This window comes from Gymnogyps californianus, chromosome 7 (genome assembly GCF_018139145.2).
Source record: "Gymnogyps californianus isolate 813 chromosome 7, ASM1813914v2, whole genome shotgun sequence".
NCBI lineage: Eukaryota > Metazoa > Chordata > Aves > Accipitriformes > Cathartidae > Gymnogyps > Gymnogyps californianus.
Window position 1 is genome coordinate 6,561,881 of NC_059477.1, and position 22,487 is coordinate 6,584,367.

A 22,487-nucleotide genomic window follows, 5' to 3' on the forward strand; every position below is an offset into this window, starting at 1 on the left:
AAGATTAAGCAAGAGTATCTTACTTCAAGAGGGGAACGAAGTAGATGCTGGATGGGAAGCAGGGCCTTTATAAACAATTTAATTGAGTAAAACACTACCTGTTAGCAGACACTGACCTGCTTTGAGTGCAGGACTGGGGTGACAGCAAGGGGAAGCACAAGGTGAAGCTCAACACAACTTGGGGAAGATAAAAAAAAAAAAAACGTTCACACCATAGACTCTAATTCTAAATTGCCTGAGAGGTTAGGTGAGTCTCGAACTGCGACATAATTAAGGAAGCTGTAAAGTAACAAACTTTGCTTTCTTCAGGAGGCTCTGAGAATGGGGACAGGAGCACAGTAGTAAACAAGATTACTCAGAAGTTCGGTTTTCTTGGCTTTTTGTGCAGCAGATTTTCTTTCTCACATCAACTGCCTGCTATTCACTGATTTCTTAAAAAAAAAAAAAGTCCAAAGCCCAGTAATTAAATATGATTGACAATGGGCTTCATACGACTTGCTGCTTCAGTGACGGTGCTCACCTTGCCGTACACTGTGACCACCACAGGCAGAGACCTGCTTGCTGGTAGCGTGGCTGGAAAACACAGGAACCAGGCAACAAAGTAGAGAACGGAAGCACCAAGCTACAATGTCCAAAATAGACCACAGTGATATTTTCAAATGGGAATAGCTTTGTTGTTGTTGTTTAAATAATTCTTATTCTTCTAATTCAGCTTCCTCTTTGAAAGTCCTTCCGCAGCTTCTAAGCCAGCCTGTGCAGTACTCTGAACAAACACTGAACTAGCTGGAGGATTAATATTCCACCGCTAGTCTTCAGAGCCAATCTTTCCCCTAAATTACCCCTTTATTTTTAATTAAAAAAAAAAAAAAATAAATCTGAGCATTGCAGGAAACAGTTCTATGTTTCAACTTGCTTGGTATCCAGCCCAATGGAAAACTTGTCCTGAAACCTCTGGTTATTAACTGAAATCTTAAAATAGCATTATTATAAATATTCCCAAATATTTCTGTGTTCACTTATTATCATCATATTTTCAAACTACCTAACAATTCAACTCTGTTTTCTTAACGAAAGGCAGCCCTAATGCACTTAAGACAATACTGACAGCTGAGAACACAACAGCCATTTGCATCTTAGGGAGAGTGGGTTCCCCTCTGTAGACTACAGCAAAGAGGACTGTTCTTTTATTTACCCCATTTTAATTTCTTTTGAGCATGGGAGAATAGGAAAACAGAAGATAATTTCAAATATGTTGGCACTATCTGCAAAGAATTCTATAAAAGCACAAAAATGAAGTTATTTTGCTTTTTATATTTTCGACACTAATATAAAAAATATGATGTTGGTTCAAAAGTCAGATAAGGTCTGTGTTGGCAACTACAATTCTTTTATTGGACATATTTTACTGAGCATTGAACACTTGTTTATGTAGGCACAGATTTAAGAATAACACCACAAAATCAAAAGGATAAAGTGCAGACCTGTACCGAGAAGCAGGCCTGGTAAGTCAGTCTACTCCTACAACTCAGCAGAGAAAAGAAAGAAAAGGGGAAAAAAACTGCCATTATAAGAGAAGAAGGGTATTATAAATTACGTCCTGTGGTAACAGAACTATACAACCTTTCCTGCAAGGTCCAGAGCGCTGGAAAACCCAGGTCCCCTGTGTTCAAGCACACCATGTTTGTCGCAGGAAATATTTTAAGTTAGACTTTGGCTTACACAAGTGGTTTATTTATAAGAAAACTTAACAAAGGTGTACTGACTAAAACAGTTCTCTTAACATCATTTCTTTATATATTTCAGAATAAAAAATTATGCACTTGAAAACAGATAAAAACCTCCCCCCAACACAGTAAGTTTCAGCGAACAGTGACCAAGAAAGAATAAAATGGGGAAGCCAGTGTGAGTCATGACTTTAAGCGATGGTCTTTGCCAGATCTCATTCCTGCTTGCATCAGAATTTTCTCCCTAAGAAGATTCAGGAGATAAAATGGTAAATTCAACATGTCCCTGTCTTTCCCCATCTCATAAGGGCAGTTTTCTACAGTTCTTAGTAACAGGAAAAAAATATATATTTCCAGAGCTTGCACACATCCGAAAAAAACAGGCAGAAAACAAGAGTGAGAATAAAAACTAATATAAGCTAAAACATTATTTTGTAGTAAACAATAGAATATAACGTGCAATAGTGCAATTTCTCCTTTGCTGCTCCAACAATGAAGTCTTGGTAGATAGTCCACTGCATGTCAACGTACGGCGTCCCGCATCTAACTATGTGCTTGTCGGGCACTGCTGGGTTTGCCGGGCTTCGGAGCTGAGTCGCTGTGTCCGGGCTCTCCCTTCCCCTTCCCAAGGTGGCGGAGTTTCTGATCCCAGCGCTGCATATTGAAAGGCAAAGAAATTACAAAAGAGATGACAGAAGAAGGAATAAGTCAGATGTAAAACAACTGCATGTGTTTACAAACAGCAGCAAAAAAATAAAAGCCGTCACCGTTTCCACCGCGTTACCCTGCGTTGGGCTCAAATGGTGGAATGTGAGGTCACCGGTAAAAGTCACTTTAAACACAGAAACCACTTCCTGGCTTTCTTGTAGCCTCTGTGAATGAAGGGGCTGATACAAGGCATAATGGCTTCAGCACAAAAGCGTCTCACCTTCTAAATAATAAAATTTAAATTAAGTTATTCGTGTAGTCTTTGGGGGAAGCAGGATGAAAAAATAGGGAAGTGATTTTTATTAATTTTTAAAAAATTATTATTATTTATTTTTACTTTTCCAGGTAAATAGCAACTGCAGTACAAAAAGATGTAATAAATAGAGTTGGTACAACTGATGATGCTTTTGGAACAGGAGATTACGATGAGAAGCGGGTGGCGATGTGGTGTGGTCCTCAGCAGCCCCAGGCTGGGCGCGAGGGCAGAGGCAGTGGGTCGCGGGCCACAAGGAAATAAGTGAGAAAATAAGTCAGTTCCAAAAAAAATCCCAACAAATGATACTGCCACCCAAGAAGCGGAACTAAGCAGAAGTCAGTCCACAGTGGTAACGTGCTATCTGCTCTGCGGCGCTGGATTTCATAAGGTTCTGCCAAATCAAACAACAACTTGGAATAAGATCCCCATATCTTTTCACTCATGTCATCTCTGTGGATGTGACAAATGTGCACAGAAAAACTTGCATTTGTAATCAGAACAGTATTTTCCTGCCAGTCACCATTAAGGCTGTTGAAGAAAGTGTTGAGTGGAAGAGGAGACTGGTTTGCACAGGCACAACCGTTATGTGAAATCAATGGCTGAGAAATTGTGTCAAAATAAGAATATTCTCTGTACAGTGACACTCCTAACAATGTCAAAATCACTGATACTTGGCAGTGCATCAAAACATAAAAAGGCAATCCTTCCAGAACTTGGAAGGCATTAGAATAATTTAAATTAGAAAACATTAGAATTTATTTTCATATATTGCTGGCATTTGAGCTCATTGCTTCCAATTTGCTATGACATGACTTCCTTATCATGTACGTCCCTCATCTAAGCCAGGAAGGTAAATTTAAAATAGTCACTAATCCACACAATTTGACAAGAGAACTGTACTTAAAGAGTATTAAATCTGAAAAGTATAATTCTGACTTAGTCTGGAAAACATTTGTAAAGCCCTCTTTTTTTAATTAGTATCACAATCCCAATGAAGTAGGGGTGTGTGCTGCAGAATGCACAGTTTGCCTACGGAATTACAACACTCCTACTGCTTGCTTTTTTGAGACGGAAGTTTTGATTGCTGCTACGCTGGTGAACTTTGGGGTAATTCAATGTATCCCTTTAGTTTATTCAGCATGCCTTTCTAAGTAATATAGCAAATAACACATCAAGTTAATTTTTGATACTTGACATTAATTAACTGGGGTCAGCACGTGTATTTTCTTCCCTTATTTTGAAAAGATTAGGTAGATATTTCATGGTATCTGCAACATGTGACTTTTGGTGAGATATTTTCTTACCTTTACTTTTTTACCGAGACGATCTTTCCATTTCTCAGCTATGGAGCCTTCCACCAAGAGTAACCTACGCAATGGAGACAACCAGTTACTCCATCAATAGGCATGCACAAGCTATACAACCCAACACATGCAAGACTAAGATCTCTGTGCCTGCAGAGAGCCTTGTCCCCCCTGAATACCATTAAGGAGATGTACAGAGAGTCACACGAAGTTTTCCTTTTCTGATGGCTCTGAAGTTCAGCTTTATGGGCAGGGGAACAAACAACAATGAATATGCTCCAAGGACAATGCAGAAAGAGTTACCTGGAGCGCTCCTCATCTTCGTAGCCCATAATGATGTACTCTTCGTTGGCGCTGAGCGGAGGGCACAGGCAGCCGGAGTTCGTGTGCAGGTTTACAGTGTCCTTTGGGATGTTCACCAGGGAAGATTTTAGGATCTCCTTTACTTCCACTACCGCAGTGACATCATGACATTTAGTCTTCACCTCCTTCACTTTAGCCCGAATGACTGGGAAAAAGTCACAGAGAGTGTAGTTAGCAGCAGCAGATAATGCAGGTCACCCCCAAGCCATTCTTGGTGACCTCTGGGATTAGTCTTTTGCATGGTCCATTATCAAAAGCTTAGCTAATCTCCAGCAACGTCCCTGCCCCCATCTCTTCACTTCATTACTTCATCCTCCACCAAGAGGGTCCAGGTAGCTCAGTATACGTCATGATAGCATGGTCACGGGCAGGAGTTATGTACCAGTTGGATTTACGTCCTGTTTAAGTTGGGCTTTAACTTTAGCATCCCTTCTTCTTTGCCCTTTCCAATTTAAATATATTTAATTCATTCCTTGTACGCTCTCCTTCCCCCTCGAGCTGTAACTGCTCCCTCTTTGGCTACTTGCAGTACAGATGACCGAACTTAATTTGTCACTCTCAACCTTTCACGAAACACGAAATGTGCATTAAAACTTCTCCTATCACTACCTCTGCTGGATGACAGGCCCTTACCTTTTTTATTCTCTCTCCAGTGACCCAGCACCAATCTGCTCCGCTCTTTATGAACTCCAAACGCTCCTGATCTTGACCTGATGACCCGTCTAATTGTTTCCTCCCTCACCCTTTCTTCTTGCCTTAAGTTGCATAGGAGGAAGAGTTGCCTTTCAAAGGCAACGCTTTTTGTTTCTCTCATGGTGACCAGTGAACTGATACCACATGCAAATGCAAAGCCAGTCCAGAGGTCATGCTCTAGAGAATGCCACGTCTCTCACAGCTTGCAAACAAGAGTCCCTTTCCACTACAAATAGCAGATTCCCTGGATTCCCTATTTCTTCTAACCTAGGTGAAAAAGGTAATACGGAAGAAAGAAAACCATGGACTTACACATCTCCTCTCTACACATACATTGCCAATAAAGACCATCAACCGGCATGTATTGCAGCCCCATTAAATACAGCTGCCAACAATTAATAACCTGTGCATTTAATATATACAATTTACCCCAAGTGATCCACTTTCTTAAAACCTTTTAAGTTTTCAAAACAAAATCTTGCTTTAGTTGGGAGTTATTTCAAATGCATTTTGAAACCTCTTTAATTTCAAAAGCTTGAAAAGATGGGCAGTAGCATACTCAGCGACTTTCTACCATGTGCAGGTACCCACTAGAGAATAGTCACTCTGTAATTATTTTCCAAACAAATCCACCAAAACAACATAAAACCGACTAGTCACCTAAAAAATAACAATGATGTTTGACTGAATACCATTATAATTTTTTAGCTTTTAATAGGATCTATTTTTAAAAGAAGCTTATCTGACAATAGTTGTACAAATGCATAATCTTAATAAATATTAGGCAATCACTACCATTTAAATGAAGTCTTTAAGTTCAGTGAGCCTAAGGCTATTCACATGATTAATGGGAAAAAGGATGGGCCCAATTGTTCAGTTCCTGTGATACGTATTCACTGGATGTATTCACATTAGCCTAATTTGCTTAAAACAAACAGTATGAAGAAAAGTAGCAGCCTGGATCTGTGATATGCCTGAAGACCAGGACAATCTGGACAAGAGAAGACATAATATGGACACCATGCACTTTTACAGGTGTTATGACAGCATAACACAGCTGGCAAGACGCTCATTGCTGGCTTCGATACACGAGAAGGAAAGAACCTAGTATGCCTGTTAGATCCCACGGTGAGTTTGTAGGCATGAAAGTTAGTAAAAACATCCTTTCCTGCAAAAGCAGAGCATATTGGAGCTGGAAATCAAAGAGGCAGGTCAGGCATAGTAGCCCGTAACATCATTTTTGTCACATCACTTCTCACACTAAAGAAGTGCATGAACCCCAAATGCCTGCGCTGACACTGACATAACGCTCAACATCAACAAAGACACTCTTTTACTAACATATTAAGCTAATCCCCTCCATCCTTCTAATTTGGAAATGTTTCAGGCCGCATCTTCCTTCTGTAATAAGTACCATTGGATTAACCATCAGTAACTGGGACCACAGGCTTTTTTAATGAAAGTTTTCCCCTTACTGTAGCCTTAAAAACGCTGGGAGCTGGCCATGCAGCTGTTCTTACCGTAGTTATAATTGTTGCGTAGATAGGTCTTCTGGGTAGCTTTTATAGGCTTGCATTTGCAGCGCTCTATAAAAACAGAAAGTTTTGTTTAGAAAGGAAAGAGCATATGTTCAGTGACAATATCCCTGAAACCCCAAGCTCACACCTAATGAAAATTTCACTGAATTGACTTGTTTATTACAGGCAAGTGAAATACTAAAACCCACAGGGCATTCCTGGTCTGTTCTGTTGGAAGATGTTGTGGAACTGTCCTTGAGACCTCAAAGGTTTCTAGGAGAAAACTTGACATGCTGAAATTGAAAAAACACAACCAAACCAAACCACTACAACCAACTAACCCCACAACAACAACAGACAGAAGGACTTGGAGTCTGAAGTGACAAAATCTTCCCTTTTAAGCCAATTCAAGGTGCAATCTTGGTCTCTTCTGTGCTTGCAGGTGCTGCAATTCCATATCCTTACAATGCCGTTCTCTCTTCTGTACTGCACTTACTGAATGTCCTCCTTTCTGCACCTTTAATCATACAGACCGCAATATAGACACAGAAAGAAAATACTATGACAGGGCACGATTTAACATTTGACTGGAGACTACATATCTCAGCTTGGTTTAGCAAACTGGGATATTCTGGCCAGCAGTCATTCACCATAAGGAATATGATCTTTGTGGCTAACTCTCAACATACAGTTCATCTTTGGAGCTGCACCGTAAGATTTCTTACAGTGGCACAGCCCCTTTACACCTGAAGATGTCGAAGAGCTACAGTCAACAGATGAAGCATGCCGGAGGGTGGTGGGACCAAGAGGCACACGGCTCCCTGCTCCGAACGCTTCTGGGACGATCCCGACAAAACGAAACCTCAACCATGTCTCTTCAGCGGCGTCTGACAGGAGGTTTAAGAGAGATTGAGTTTAAGAGGCTGAAGGGCTTCACTTGACTACTGCAGGCGTTTTGTGTTACCTTTGTTCCTGCTCTGGACTCTTCCTCAATTTTTGTGTAAATTTTACACAATTTTATTATGACCCAGAACCTCAGGTTTAATTAAAACAGGGAAATTATTAGCCCTTATGGCAGTAAGTATGGCCTTCAAAAGACAGTACAAATGAGCACTGTCAGAGCAGCATTTCCAGTGGTGCAGCTTCCAGACAGCTGGGAACAATAATGGAGGTAAAAACATTTTCATTAGTGCCCGGGGAGTGCTAATGCTGAAGCTCCAGACCCATGCATTCATTACCACCACCAATATTTCATGGCTGGTTGTTCTAATGCAAATATTTACTTATTTCAAGCTAGTGTCTAAGTGGAGTTTGGTGGAGTCTTTTCAAACAGCAGGTCCCAGTATTACGTACACATGGTCATCTATTTTCACATCTGACTTAGCATTCAAGTGGAAGCAGACTTAATGCAGCCTATTTCTGTACACCATCATTCTAAAATACCAATGCATATAAGCTAGTAATTTAGTTAAATCCAACATGAAGACTCTGAAAAAGAATTTTTATTTGCTACATAAGATTTCTGCATATTAAAAAAAAAAAGAAATGGAATCATATGGTTACGGACATCTCAAATCATTATTTATTTTCTACTGAAAGAATTTTTGTAGTTGAAAATACAAAAAAAATACAGGAAAGAAGAGAACATTTCAGAAGAAGAGTATATTGTTTCCTTGAATTTCAAACACATCCTCAGGAATCTATATATAGAGTCCTACAGACTTCAGCTTTTGTATGAGACTGTGTTAAAATAATAAAGGCAGAGAAGGGAAGTGATTTTTGGCTTCCCTTCTGCCTGTGGGAGCTCATGCATACCTTAGGCCAAATTATGGCCCATTTTATAAGCTGCCTCGAAACAGACCATAAAAGATGTGCTCCTATGACCCACGCTCATGCAGGCATCTCAGCGTTCAAGTCCAACAAGTCGTACACTGTAATGTTCTCCTGCTCTACAGTACTTTGCTCTGTGGCACAAGTAGAATAAAATAGTCTAAATTACAAGACAAGAATACATAGCCTCACATTTCCCTCAATTTTAAGATGGTATTGGATTATTTTCTTTTACTAATTTGAGAAATATATTTTATTAGTCTTGTTCTAGAAACAAATTACAGACCTGCCCATGTTCTTAATGAAGGATACCTCCTAGTCGCCCTAGTGTTTTTCAATTTTACATTTCAAAGAAGTTTACAAAACGCTGCATTATTCCTAATTACTCTTTAGAGATACAGAAACTAACACAGAGTCACTTGCCAAGGTCAGTTATAAAGTCAGTCATAGAGCTAGAACCAACTCCTCTCTCCCAATTCCTGTTACAGTGACTTTCAAAGGAGGCACAACGTGAGTATTAGAGAACACGTATTTGATTGAGGCATGTTTCTGGCAAAGTTGAGCTTTCCCCAGGGAGTGGGAACACCCACAAAAGGTGGCTATAAAAATGCACTGCATCTCCTGATGCTGAGGGAAAGTCCCCTCTTACATGATAGTCCCCTCTGAAGCTGCCAGAATTACCAGAAGAGCTCTGGGACCACAACAACGTCATATCCCAAGCACTGAGACAGGCAGCAGAGGCTCACACCAGTTTTGACTGAGATCTCAGCTAACTTTGCCATTAAATATTCTTTTTGCATACAAGTCAATATAGGACTAACAAAAGCTCAAAATCTATACCTTTGAAAACTTCTCCCTGTAACTGCCAAAACAAACGGACTACACGGGAAAAGGGTTTTCCCCATGGATTGCTACCAAGAAACGTGCCATCTTAAATATGTGTGCATGCACAATCTAAAACCTGGCTGTAATACTGATTGGTACAAGCACGCAAACCTGGCAAATGCTTCCCTGATAAATTAAGGATAAAAAAAACTCTGGAAAAATTTCTAAGTGACTTGAAAAGCATCTGATGAAGCAGACAACAATGTAGTGTACTGCCAAGAGAGGTAAAAAAGCTCTCCCCCCAAAAAAACCCATGCAGACTCAGAGGGAAGGTTTTGCCAGTGGACACTGCCAGAGATAAAAGGTGCCTCGAACCGGGGTAATCCATGAGTACTGCTCACTGCAACCACACACAGCAGCACATGCAATATGCTCCAGAAACCACGGAGCCGAGTCCAGGATTTTTTAAAACACATCAGGTTGCTACTTGCAAAAAAAAAATTCTGTTTACAATGGCAAAATTACAAATTTACTTTAGTGAACATAGAAATAAAGCAATTATGAAAGACAGCCTTTTAGGTGGTTAAGCTGTGTTTGTCAGTTGAAACAGGTATAGCGCATTGAACCAGAAATTCTGTTTGTACAGCGAAAGGCAGTGATAAAAATATTACCCTTCCTTTTCATCAGCAATTTTTCTGCGCATCTTCACCCTGTTTTTTGGATGGGATTTTTTTAGGTCTGGTTTTGCTTTTACTAGTCGAAAAGCATCACGACAGCAACAGTATAACTGAATCTTACTCTTTTCTCTTCCACTGCAGGGTCACTTACTAGTATCACATGCCACCTACATCCCTGAGGACAGGTTAATATTTTAACTTTTAAATAAGGTTTAATATTTTTGATATAAGGTGATGTTGAAGGCATCCGGCTTTACTTTCATACTCAAAGTGAAGCTTGTATGCTCTTTGTACAGTCACTGTAGAGCATGAAACCCACACTTTCTCAATGCCACACAATTGAAAATGGCTTAAAACTAAGAAGATACTAACATTAGTAATAAAAATCTTTAGAAAGTCTTTCAGACACGGTCCCATGCTCAAGCCAATTTAAAATGAAGCTTGTAAGCAGCTTACTTTTATCGGGTTTTTCTAATTGTAGCTGGCTTTCTAAAGGATGTACACTGCGATTTAAATAACGTTTTGCACCTACATAGCTACTTTCACATTGGGACCTACTGATCACATTTTAAAACTGTATTATAAGCTGGGCATTATTAATACCTTTTTACAATTTGGTCACAGAGATTAATGTTGAAGTTATCCAATTTTATGTAGGTTTCTAATTCAATGTTCCACCTACACCATACTTAGTGTTCATATTAATAAACTGAGCACCAGTGCACACTATAGCTCATCAACACCTCTAGAGAAGGAAAGATACGACGGCCAACACGAGGTTTCCAAGTGTCATCTTCTTGACAAAGGCCTAAGAGGAAAACTTCTGAAAGAATCGTAATAAAATTCAAGGAAACCTATAGTCATTGGCTTGTTTGAGCAACAAATTCACATTTCTACAACCTATTAGCTACCAACCTGGGCTTTGCTTCTTTGCGTTGCCTGTGACTAGTGGTAACACTCAAGGGGTTTTACTCAGTTCCAGCAAAACCAAAACAAAAATAAAAAGCAACAGGGGACCTGCTGGAATAAAACCAGCCTCAGAAGGTCTCAGCCTCAACCTCCTCAGGTTAACGGGAGTTTTGCCATTATCTACAAAGTGCCAAATTTAATTTGCAAACTCTAAAGTCAGAATGAACCATTCTCTTCACTGGTTTTACCCAGTGAAAATCCATTTAATGATCATTCTCACTGTTCAAGACAAAACTTTTAATGAAATCAGCACAGCCCTCTTGATTCGATGGAAATTTTGCCCCGACAAAAGCAGAAGAGATGAGCACTAAAAGGCAGGCTAAAGAGTTAATTGAGTTGTATGCTGAGAGGCCCACAGGCTGACCAGCCCCAAATCCCACCTGCCCACGGGATACAAAAGCACAATCTACAGGATTCCCAGACAAGACAGAGTAGTTAAACATCACTTAGTACCCCTCTTACTTAATCAAATATTAAAAGGATTTGAAAGACTATAGCTTGTTATACAGTTTTATAAAAGTGTACTTACCAATGCCGGCGCCTCTACAGTTGCCGTTATTAGAATCCATAGGGAAATCTGGCATGGATTCATAAAATATGTAAAGAAATGTTAGTATTTTTAATATTGGATTATTTTAATACACTCACATTACAATGTTTTCTCTTTCTCTAATATTTGGTATATTAAAACTTAATAATTAATAAACAGATTGTAATGTTCTACAAGCCAGCCTGTTAAAGTTGACACGATTTCTTATCTGAACTTCACCTGAATCCGGCACATCATGTTAAATGCTGAAGCAGCTTAAATATCCCATTTCTACTGGTGCACAGATTGGCAGGTTTAGGACGAGGATGGAAATTTATGGCATGAACTTAGAGCACCTACAAAAAGTACACGTACTGTTTGCATTTAATTAGATGATGAAGGAGAAATTACTTTTGGTTTGTTTTTTTAGTTATTGAGGAAATCAAACCAACCAACCACAATCATATCGCTGAAGCAAATGCCAAAACAAATGTTTCAGACCTTCCCCTTCCCCTCAGTTTAAAAACATACTGATTAGTTTGAAGGACAGATAAGGAACAGAAGGAAAAAAAGGCACTATGCCCAAAGAACTGCTTTTAGACACATCTGTAAGTGGTATGTGTCCCACATTAGTAAAACGCATCATTTCAAACCTATCGTGTATTAAATCACACAATTTAATGGATTTATACATACACTTAATCATGAAAACATGTATGTTAATTCATATAACATTGTACAAGTTAAGAAAAAAATAAATGCAAGAGAAACAAGACTTGGGAGACGGGCAGTATACTTTATTAGAATGACACATAAAATGGAAAAACAAATGAGCTTTCAAATAAAAAGCCCTTCTTTAAGTTCGCATGCCCCAAAGGTTATGCAGCTTTTTCAACTCTGGAAGGTGGTATCATACAAACGTCATCTTTCTTACATCCTTACGTTATCATGGATGCAACACCACGGCTTTTACAATATAGGACAAATGAATACAAGACCGTGTCACAAAAGCTCCTCTCTTGCAGCTGAAGCTGCAAGGATCTGGCTGTAATACAGCCCAGGACACTGATAATACTCCATATAGGTGAAGGGTTTAGATGTGTGGACTACATTTTAAGGGCTGGGGCCATTATTTAATCACATGTTCTGTAAATATATATTTAAAACACCTGTTTACAGAAAACCTAATATTACTTAGTTAATCTTCTAATTTGGCCATCCTCCTTCTAAAAAAAATAATCTCCACCTTAATGCATATTTATACTTCTCATAGCAATATGAAACTTCCTTTACATAAATGGGGATATGGCTAAATGACAGTCAGGGCAAGAGTAAATCTGAAAAAAACCCTAATTTCCTTACTAACGTAATAATTAACTTCACAAAATTGAGACTTCAGGAGTAATGATTCCTACCAATGTAAAGAGCATATATATATATAGGGTATAGAAAGTAGCACAGACGGACTGAATAGATGCCCTTTTACATCCAATATTGCTAGTAAAAATCACACCCATTTTCTTCCAAATAAATTTTCAAACTACCACAGTATCTTAGTTTATAGAACAAACCCAACATTTTCATGTTTTTTTTCTTCAGTTCTGGTTGGTCTTCAGTTATCATGCACTTCCACGGCAGCTGTAAGGCTTCTCCACGCTGCCTTATAACAAGTCAGATTACACACGCTAGTTCTTACTTACGTGTTTTACTTCGATTATTCACCTGAGCTATTCTCAAATTTTAAAAAAGCTGTTGTTATCAGGTGGTAATTAGAGATCGTGACCTCTACCAATAGTATATGGTAAAAAAAAAAAAAAAAAAGGTCTTCATCAAATTTAAATTTAAATTCATTTTACAATGTATCAAGTGCGTTCATGTATTCCAGGACAGGATGAAAGAGGAATTAAAATGGTCTTCCTCTTGCAAATGGTTAAGTAAGAGGATGACCACATTTCTTCTCATTCTTCCTCTCCTGGGCCAACTCTCTGTTGTCTCGTTCATTTAGCCAGTGCTTCGCTTTAAACCTGCAACTCCTTCTGACGTGGTAACAGCACAGAGCGCGCTCGGGTCTACAGTCTGATAATCCTCCCATCTGTTCCCAGTGCAGACAGAAGTCTGCAAAACCTCCCAGCCACCAACCACGGAGAGGTGGCTCTACTTCTCCGCGTGCCTAAGACTGGCCTGAGATGTTTTGTCACTCTCTGGGCATTCAAGACCCCTGCAGAGAAACATCTCCAGATTCACTGCCCCTCTCATTCGGTTGCCTTGGCCAACTTCTCAGGTTGCCTTCAAGACTGGCTGGCTTTGCAGATGGCCAAGGCAACTCTTTCTGGTGCTTCATGTGGCCCAGCAAACTACAGTTCCTACCAAAATAGGTAGTTCAGTTATGAACAAAGGGATGGTTCGTTCACACCTCCAAAGCACATTCCCTATGCCAACAAAACTGTTACTGGGGGCAGAAAAAAATTTCATCAGCAGAGGAGGCAAGGGAAGTATCCGGTTAAATGCTTACTATCTTCACATCCATGGAGGGAACAGGGAAGGAAAAAGAAGCCCTGAAGCGCACTCTCCCTTCCTAAACCAAGGGCTGATCCAAGTAGTCGTGACTTCATGGTGTTTGAGCAAACCAAGTCCACTTCACTCTGGAATTACAACTAAACATAAACCAGAGCCTGGTAAGGGGTTCGCAGCCTTCCCTGACCCCACTCGGGGGAACGATGCTCATGTGTACCGGCTGAGGAACTGTCCTTCAAACTCACACCGATGCAAGGACAGCTGGTAAACACTCAATATGCCCAATATAAACCTGGTCCTGCAAACAAACATGGAACTAAATTGCTTTCCACCAGATGTTCCCTTGCCCTCCTAAGTACACAACTTATTTTATTTTTACCAAATTAGAACGCACCACAACCTCAACCCATTTCCCAATTCTGCATTCATTTGCCAGGTCACTTGTCCTACCCCAGACCAGTGGTTGCGGGTATCTGACGAAGCAGCTGGCTGTGCAACAAGAGTAATTCAGACGTGTGCAGAGCAGCTATTAGTGGAAACGGCTCCCATTTCTGTGCCTGCATGAAGGCTGCGGTGCGCAGCGCGGTGTGCTCTGCAATTGTGGTCAGAGCACGGTGCCTGTCAATGAGCAAAGGAGGAGTAAACAGGTACAGATATGTCACTTCATGATTCATTTCCCTACTTGCGAGGGCTTGGGCCAGGCAAATATTGACCTTGCCTTGATGCTTACCTTTCTGGGTGCACTAATGCTTATTTAGGGATGAGCAGTTTGTACTGATGGAGAGGAGCGTGGGCTTGTGGAGGGGACCGGAGACCTCCACCACTGTACGACGCACCTTGGGAAAGGCTTCACATCTCCCTGATCCTTCCCCCGGTCAAGCTCATACCTCCTGGTCCCGTCTCATCTACCGGAGAAGCAACGGGAAAAAGGGTCTGGGCCAGCCCTGCCACCAGCCACTCACAAGATCTTAGGTGGGCGTGAGCAACCACGAAATCCCATCCCCTGACCCCAGCAGTCTAATGGGTAGAGACCTCTCTGCATCAGGAGATGCATGCTGCTTAGATCTCCAGCTGTAATGCAGACAGGGCGGGGGGGGGGGGAAGCTGTTTTTAAAAATAAACAACTGACTTCCTATTGTTCCACTTCTCTTCTGAGGCAACCTCTCTGCCAAGTTTTGTCTATGCAAAACAATCTTTTTGAAAGAAATATCTGTCAGTGATAATTAGCAGGATTGCCAAAGAGGAAATATCATCCAGAGCTCCAATCCAAAGGCTTCCTACTAAACTTTGTTTAAGAGCAGGGGAAAAAAATCCAACCTGATTTTTCCAATAACATGTTTTAATTAATCGCTTTTCAAGAGGGATGCTATATAAAAAACCCAAACCACTAACAAGGAGAGCAGAATAAAAGGCACTTGTGTACTAAGTGTCCAAAATAACAATGCCTCAATCACAGATTTGGATGAGAGGTTTGGGAGAAGGAAACAAGTTGGTAAAACTTAGTTTTGAGCAAACATTTACTTATATCACAGTTGAAATTAAAAAAAAAAAAAAAAAAAGGCAGAGAAAGAGCCAAAAGTAATACAATCCTGATTGTCACTGCAATTAAAGAACATGGCCCAGCTATTACTGAAGCCATTCCAGGCATCCTGCTCCAAAGAACAAAACCACAGCAAGTGGTTACTGCTTGGGCACTTTCTTCAGATGGAGACATCTGTGAGCCCCACTGATTAAGCAACTTTCAAATATGCATGAATTCAGATTTTGTAATCTACTTCAGGTCTTAATACAGAGAGGATCTTTGCTAATCTGAGTGCAAAAACGTGCACAGCGAAGCAAAGTAATAGGAAAACTGACCCTTGCTAAAATATGATACAGATCCCTTGAACTCCAAGTTGCAGAATGGCCTGCAACATGACAACACGGCCGCTCCACGTAATGAATTATTCCACATAACGAATCCTGCTGGGTTTTGATGACATCTAACGGCCTAGGTCTTGACCTGATACTTAGACCATAAAAGCCATTCTAGGGGACTCAGCCTACAAAGGCAGACAAACTGAAGTGATAGTATAACACCATCAATGGTATCATTAATAAGGTTTAAATACTCTTATTTATCTTTCCTGTCTTCTTTAAGGCCGGAAGCTTGTAATGATTTTGTTCTTTAACTGCAAAATGAGGCTGCTTCCAAGTTTTGAGCAAACACCTAAAACAAATCTCAACTTTAAAATGACAACCTGGGCATGACTGCTCATCCTCGGTACAGTCTGAAACACTCTCCTAACACCACTGTGCATTTCAGCTACTGTAAGTAGAGCTATGCAAAGTCTGAGTCAGAGCAAATTTGATCTGGAGTCTGGAAACCACTGTTTTGGAAATGAAGTTAATAATGTATGGAAAACAAGCAGGGGAAACAGCTCTTTCACTTTCCTTTTAAGCATACAATGCCAAATTCACATACTGGATTATTATGAATTCATCTAGGCACACAGGCAGGTACGGAGGACTTGGCCTACATGGAGAAATCACAGGTTCATCTAAGATTTAAGAAAATAGATCTCCATCACTTGAATAATCTTTAATTTTCTTTAATGTTTAAGAGGTGGGTTTTTTTTTAAGATGACTGAGGAGAACTCTGAATCTCTTACGATAATCACCCAAAACAGTTCAGACATTAATTACACATGGTTGATACCTTGTGATGATGCTTTCTTTTCCTCCAACACCTCGTTAACAACCCAACATGCCTTCAAGCTATTTTTCTATCTAAATAAGATATGACGAGACAGAAATCCAACTGAGGGATCTGTCCTCTGATACGCACGGTACCCATCATACTGCTCTGGTTTTATTGCCAGTTCCCTCTTCAAAACAGGAATAAACACGACAGTTGAGACATAAACACTCTGCTAGACAGTAGCAGCCAAGCGCATGTGCCGAAGTGCTTTCCTGAGTGAGCGTCCCAACACCAGCAATGACTGTGGTCAGGCTGGTCGTTTATTACGTGTAAAATGAAAGACAGGTCCCGCCACTGAAATTTTAGATTCAAGACAGTTTTTGTCTATCTGCACTTCTTGCTGCTTCACTGACTAAAGAAGATTTGACAGGACCCTGAGTGAAGGAAGCAGATAACCTGACAGATGTGAGGAAGAGCCAGCATATGCACACAGAGACTGAAATGGGAGCACGTGAATGGGACTGCCTGCAGATGCAAGACAGCTTGTATGAATGTCTGTGAGCAGAACCGCTTTCATCCCCAAAAAGCACACGACAGGGATGCGGGATAAAAGCCATAGGAGACATCAGACATTAGCATGCACTAATCTGACATCTGGGATGTTAATGTATTGTCAAGAGGCTTTCTCATCCTCCATCCTGGACTGTGATCTGTCGGATCCTCCACAATAAGCCAAAATATTCAGTGTCACACCTGCCTCCAGAATACCCACACCATGCCAAGAGCATCCCTCTGCTGCCTGGGTGTAAAGGAACCCAGGTGTTTCCCAAAGATAATGAAAAATCAGGAAAGATACGTTTCCCACAGGACACCTGTTTGAAGGTGGTCTCTGGAACCTGCGGGACCCGAAACCTCCAAATCAGCAGTGCGGTACAGCAGCTCACGCTCAGGTTTTGGAGACCAGCACAAGCCCAGAGGGTCTGCAGAGCTTTTCCTCTAACTGAGCCCTAAACAAGGTGCTTCTACTGTTCTTATCAGCCTTCTCCATCACAGACATAGCAGCGGCTATTTCATCCCTTCAACGTGTCAGCAGCCCTGAAGAACATCAGGAGAAAGACACAAATACCTCCCTTGTTCCTGCAAAGAGGAAGCCTCTAGATCTTCCTTACCACCTGGGCTGCATATGGAAAGAGGTCCTAAAAGATATCTGTGGAGGACTCATAACCTGTGCCCCAATAACTGAAAGTGAACTTCTTACTAGGATTTGCCACAGATTTTACTAACCACAGTTTCTCCGCATTTTGCAACAGCCACAGTCTACTAGGCATGGGGAACACAACTGATCGGAGAGGAATTTCTCATCTTTTACTGCAAGGTCAGCCAAAGAAAAAAAGTCAAGTGAACTTCAAATGATCTCCAACTTGGCATCATTGACATGAGAATCAAGACCAACTACTTCAATGGTGACAGGGAATTTTCATGACCGTCTGTACAAGCTCTTCCTGGCAGCAGAAGAGCAGACGATAACTGATCCAGCATGATGTTAACCTGCTGCAGCCTCTTGCAGGCGACACAACCCGGAGAAAGAGTGTCCTGAGGGTCAGAAGAGCCCTCGCACCCAGCTGAACCATGTGCTCATAAAAAAGATGCACGGTCTGATATCGGAAAAGGAATGGAAATAGTGCTTTCCGAACCCTGTTCCTGCTCTAATAAGGACAAACATCTGACCACGTCATCCTTCAGGCTGCTGCCTTATGGAAGGGACTAGACAAATGCATTAACTCTCTGCAGAATAAGGCAGAGACCTGAAGAGGAAAGGAAACAGTAGAATCCTGTTACTTTGCAGGTAGCAAAAATGAAAGAAAAATCAAGATTTCACTTCTGAAGAATAAAAAAACCCCCTCTTCTACAACAGAACCCTATGAAAAAATGGATTTATATTTCTGCCTGCTCTATTACATGTAGTTTACAGACAGCACAAGGGGTGGGAGTGCTTAGGAGATAAAACAAGAGCAAGTATTCTGCACAGTCTCCATTAGGCAGTTGGTTATTCGTGTCTTCTACTTGGCTGCAATCCTTTATTCGGAGAATTGAATTTGGAAGTGTTCACCTTACCTCTTCCTAGAACAGGAATCCTTCACTCTGCTTTCTAAAGGAGCAGTTTTATACCCTCAAGAAGGATTCTTTCAGTCTGGTGCATAATGCATCAGTTCAAAATTTTCAGCCCAGAAATGAGAATGTCATCAGGTTCTCATTCACTGAAAGAGAGTTTTCATGGATCCGGCCCTGGAATCCCTCAAAGAGGTTATTGTACTGCTGAGGTCCTCAGAACTAGGTAACTCGGGGGCAATTTCAGCCAAACTTCCTCCCTCCAGATATGAATGCGATTGCTTTCAAATTGCTGCAGACCTGCCAAGCCTCGCTCAGTTTAGAGCCATTTTTAAGGCGGTTTTGACAGCACCTCAACGCTGTGGAGAAAGGTGCTTGGTGTTCAAAACCGCACTTCCCCACACCATCCCAGCAGGTCTGCAGCCCCCAGGGAGCAGCAGCAGCACCAGCAGCAGCAGCGACGGAGCTGCAGGCAAAAACAGATGGTTGGGTTCACGGGCTGGGGACAACTGCAGGGGGGAGGAAGGATGGAAAGGTGAGAAGGGAGCAATTAGAAGGCCGAGAGAAAAATAGTAGTAACGACTGGAAATATCAGGGTATCGTCACTGAGTTGAGATTTCAAGAGGTGGAGAAGGTAACTCGATGGGAGTCAGAGAAGGAGCGGGGTTAGTCTGGCGTACAAATAAACGGGGAGGAGTGGAGAGAGCAGCTTACCTGGGAAGGCTGAGCTGGGGAGCACGGTCAGGAAACCGAAGCATGAGATTTCGTTCAGAGAGGAAAACAGGAATTACAGTGTTTGGCATTGCTGGTGGTGGGCTACATAAAGCATGTGGTACTGGGACAGAAGCATAGTCAAATACCGTGCTGAGCATAGCATGAAAAAAACCCCCTTTCATTCACAGGCCACTGCTGGGGGAGGATGAAGACGTGGGATCCGCTGCCCGTCAGCGAGCTCCCACAACCCAGCAGCGCAGCTGTGGGCACCGAAGGAGCCGGACAGCAGCACAAGCCCGCAGGGCGCTGTGGGTGCTGCTCTGCCTCAGCCTCGGACCCCTCTTAGCTGCTCCCCTGCCCCAGCTCTGTTCTCCCACTCCTGGGACAGAGAGGTCTGGTAGACCCACCGACACTGAACTTTGCAGCAAAGAAAGGTAGCTTGATTCTACCAGCAGCAAACGCTTTCCTCAAGTAAGACAGGAACCGTGGTCATTTCGTAAAGGTTAAAGCTCACTTGTGATAGCCACCCACTGGCTTGCTTTAATTTCCTATTCAACGGCTCCTTCAATTTAGTAATTCTGTGGTGCTCGGCTCACCATACTGGAGCTGTGCCCTGGTAACTCTGCCAGCCCAAAGGTAGCCATGATGGGAGCACACCCCTAGCAGAGCAGGGTCCCTGAGCAACAGCAGGTTTGCAGCATCGTGGTGGCCTGAGTGGTCAGCAGCCTTCCCCTGACTGCACGGAGACGCTCCGGCTTCCCCAGTACCCCCAGACAGCAGCCAGACACCCAGCGCCAGCCGTTCTGTGGGACCACAGCGAGCGCAGCCGGTGAAACGGGACGCAGTGAGAAAGCTGAGGGGCTCCAACAGCCCCTCGGAGGCCGTGGGGGTCAGGTACCATCAGAGCTGCACCGGAGCTGCCTCAGTGCCGGAGGCAGCCTTCAGCTTGCTCGGGGACGCTGGGAATGAAACGTAGTGGAAGGCTGCACCTTTGCTGTGCTCCTCTCCTGACTGTAACTCATGAGTCCAGGGACCTGACGGGGGACCTGTGCCGTAAGTGTGCCTTCAATGCCAGCCACAGAGATGAGGTTGTTTTCTCCCCTTCAGCGGCGTGTGTGCCAGCACTGGCATGGGAGGAGGCTGGGGAGACCACGGCCCCCCAGCTCCTGCCCGGGGCTCCTCTGGGCATGGCTCTTTCCCCAAAACCCGTTGGCTGCGCCCAGGGGGGTGATGGCCTTGCGTGGGAGGGGAGCAGCCGGCTTTGGGGAGAGCAAGCGGCCGGGGATGAGCAAAAAGAGGTGCGGTGGGAACTGGCAGCCTGGGGACAAGGGCGAGCGCCTCTCGCTTGGGTGGCTCTGCCTTCGTAACAGGCAACCGCTGCCGATGAAATACCAAAGCGGGGTATCGAAACGTTGCCCGTTTACGTGAAACGAGGACTGTCGCTCCCACACTTTTGTGCGCTCCCCAGCGCGACGGCAGGGCTGTCATTTGTCACACACCCTCCTTCCCAACAGCAAAACTTTTCCAGCAGCGAGCCGGCTGACAAAGGCGGAGCAAAGAGAAGAAAAAAGTGGAGGGAAAAGAAGAGAGGCTTAGAGGAAAGTCCGAAAGAGCCAAGAAAAGGCAGGGCTCCCCTCGCCGGCGCCCATTGTCCGGGCGGGCGGCGCGGAGCGGCCCCAGCCCCGGCCCCGCGCACTCACCGGCGCCCTCGGCGGTGACGATGGCCTCGGGGGAGATGCAGACGCCGCGGTCATAGAGCGGCAGCTCGTCGCAGGCCAGGCTCTCGGGCCAGGCGTGGCGGTAGCGGATGAGGACGGGCTCGCAGCCGGCGCGGGCGCGCTCGCAGACGGACTTGCAGGGCTTGATGGGCTCATGCTGGAAGTCGATGGTGCAGATGGGCGCGTACATGGCGCAGAGGAAGAAGAGGAGGTCGGGGCTGCAGTTGGTGCCCAGCAGCCCCTCGAACTGCTCCATGGCCAGCACGGCGTTGGCCTGCGTGCTGTGGTGCAGGTGGTTCGGCATCTTGGTCATGTTCCAGGGCAGCGGCTTGCACAGCGGGATGCGCACCGGCTCGCAGGCCGCCGACCGCCCCGCCGGCGCCCGCCCCAGCACCAGCAGCCCGGCCAGGGCCAGCACCGGCAGCCCCCGCCACATGCCGCCGCCGCCGCCCGCCCCGACGGCGCGCCCCCGCCACGCCGCGCCGAGCGGAGCGGCCGAGCGGCGAGACCTCGGCGCGGGGGGCGGCTCCTCACGGCGGCGGCGGCGGCCGCGCTGCCGCGGGGGCCCCGCCCGCCGCCCGGCCCCTCCGCGCCTCCCGGCGGCGGGCGGGACGGGCCGCTCCGCCGGGCCCGCCTCTCCCCTGCCGGCGGCGGGCGGGCGCCCCGCTCCGCCCCCGAGTTTGGCCCCGAACAAAGGCGAGCCCCGGCGGGGTGCAGCCCGCGGAGGGGATGGCAAGGCTTCCTTTTTTTAAAAAAAAATGTAAAAAACAAGAAAGAAATTCTTTCCGTCCTCTCGGAAAGGCGAACGTTGGCTGCGGGAAGAAATTAAAAGCATTGCTGCGGGCGCAGACACAAACGCATTGTGATATAGTCGGAGATATAGTCGGATATTATTGGGGAAATGCCTGGTTTTATGCATGCTACCCTGCATGGTACAGTGCTCGGGAAGGAGGTGCGCATGGAGGAACAGAATATGTTAGAACTCACCTTGAAAGGGTGATGGGTGACCATTTTTACAGGAGATCTTGCAATAACGTCAAGAGGCTTAAAAAAGAGGCACATTCAGCTGGGCTGCTGGGGGTGCTTTCTTTTCAGAAGGTTAAAAAAAAAAAAAAAAGGCCATCTATTGATGGTGAAGTAGCTCACGGAGCAATGGCATGACAAAGGGTAGCCCGACTTGATCTGAAAAAAAAAAAGCCTTGATATAAACGACCTAACATTTATTAACCAAATAAATTCTTCCTAGTTATAAAGGTATTGAGCAACCGCTTGATCATGTGTTTGGTTTTACTGTGGTATTAGTGGGTTTATTATTTTAGTTTCTGCCATTAAATCAAACCTGTGAGTAGAAACACAC

The 22,487-nt window shown here is 43.7% G+C and overlaps 1 protein-coding gene across 1 annotated transcript; it reads right to left on the reverse strand.

Annotated features, from left to right (window-relative positions):
* Positions 1-1,366: 1,366 nt before the first annotated feature.
* FRZB (frizzled related protein) lies at positions 1,367-21,566 on the reverse strand. Its single transcript, XM_050899972.1, has 6 exons — positions 21,113-21,566; positions 11,396-11,443; positions 6,569-6,634; positions 4,296-4,500; positions 3,993-4,056; positions 1,367-2,378 (listed from the first exon to the last, which is right to left on the reverse strand). The coding sequence occupies exons 1-6, from the start codon at positions 21,564-21,566 to the stop codon at positions 2,268-2,270; spliced, it is 948 nt and encodes a 315-aa protein (XP_050755929.1). The 3' UTR covers positions 1,367-2,267.
* Between the last annotated feature and the right edge of the window lie 921 nt (positions 21,567-22,487).

Excerpts from the sequence above, each read along its gene's own strand:
- FRZB (XM_050899972.1), bottom strand. The coding sequence starts at position 21,566 with ATGTGGCGGGGGCTGCCGGTGCTGGCCCTGGCCGGGCTGCTGGTGCTG. Across the intron at positions 6,635-11,395 it reads CTGTAGAGGCGCCGGCATTG|AGCGCTGCAAATGCAAGCCT; the intron begins GTAAGTACACTT and ends CTGTTTTTATAG. Across the intron at positions 2,379-3,992 it reads GTCTCGGTAAAAAAGTAAAG|CGCTGGGATCAGAAACTCCG; the intron begins GTAAGAAAATAT and ends TTCAATATGCAG.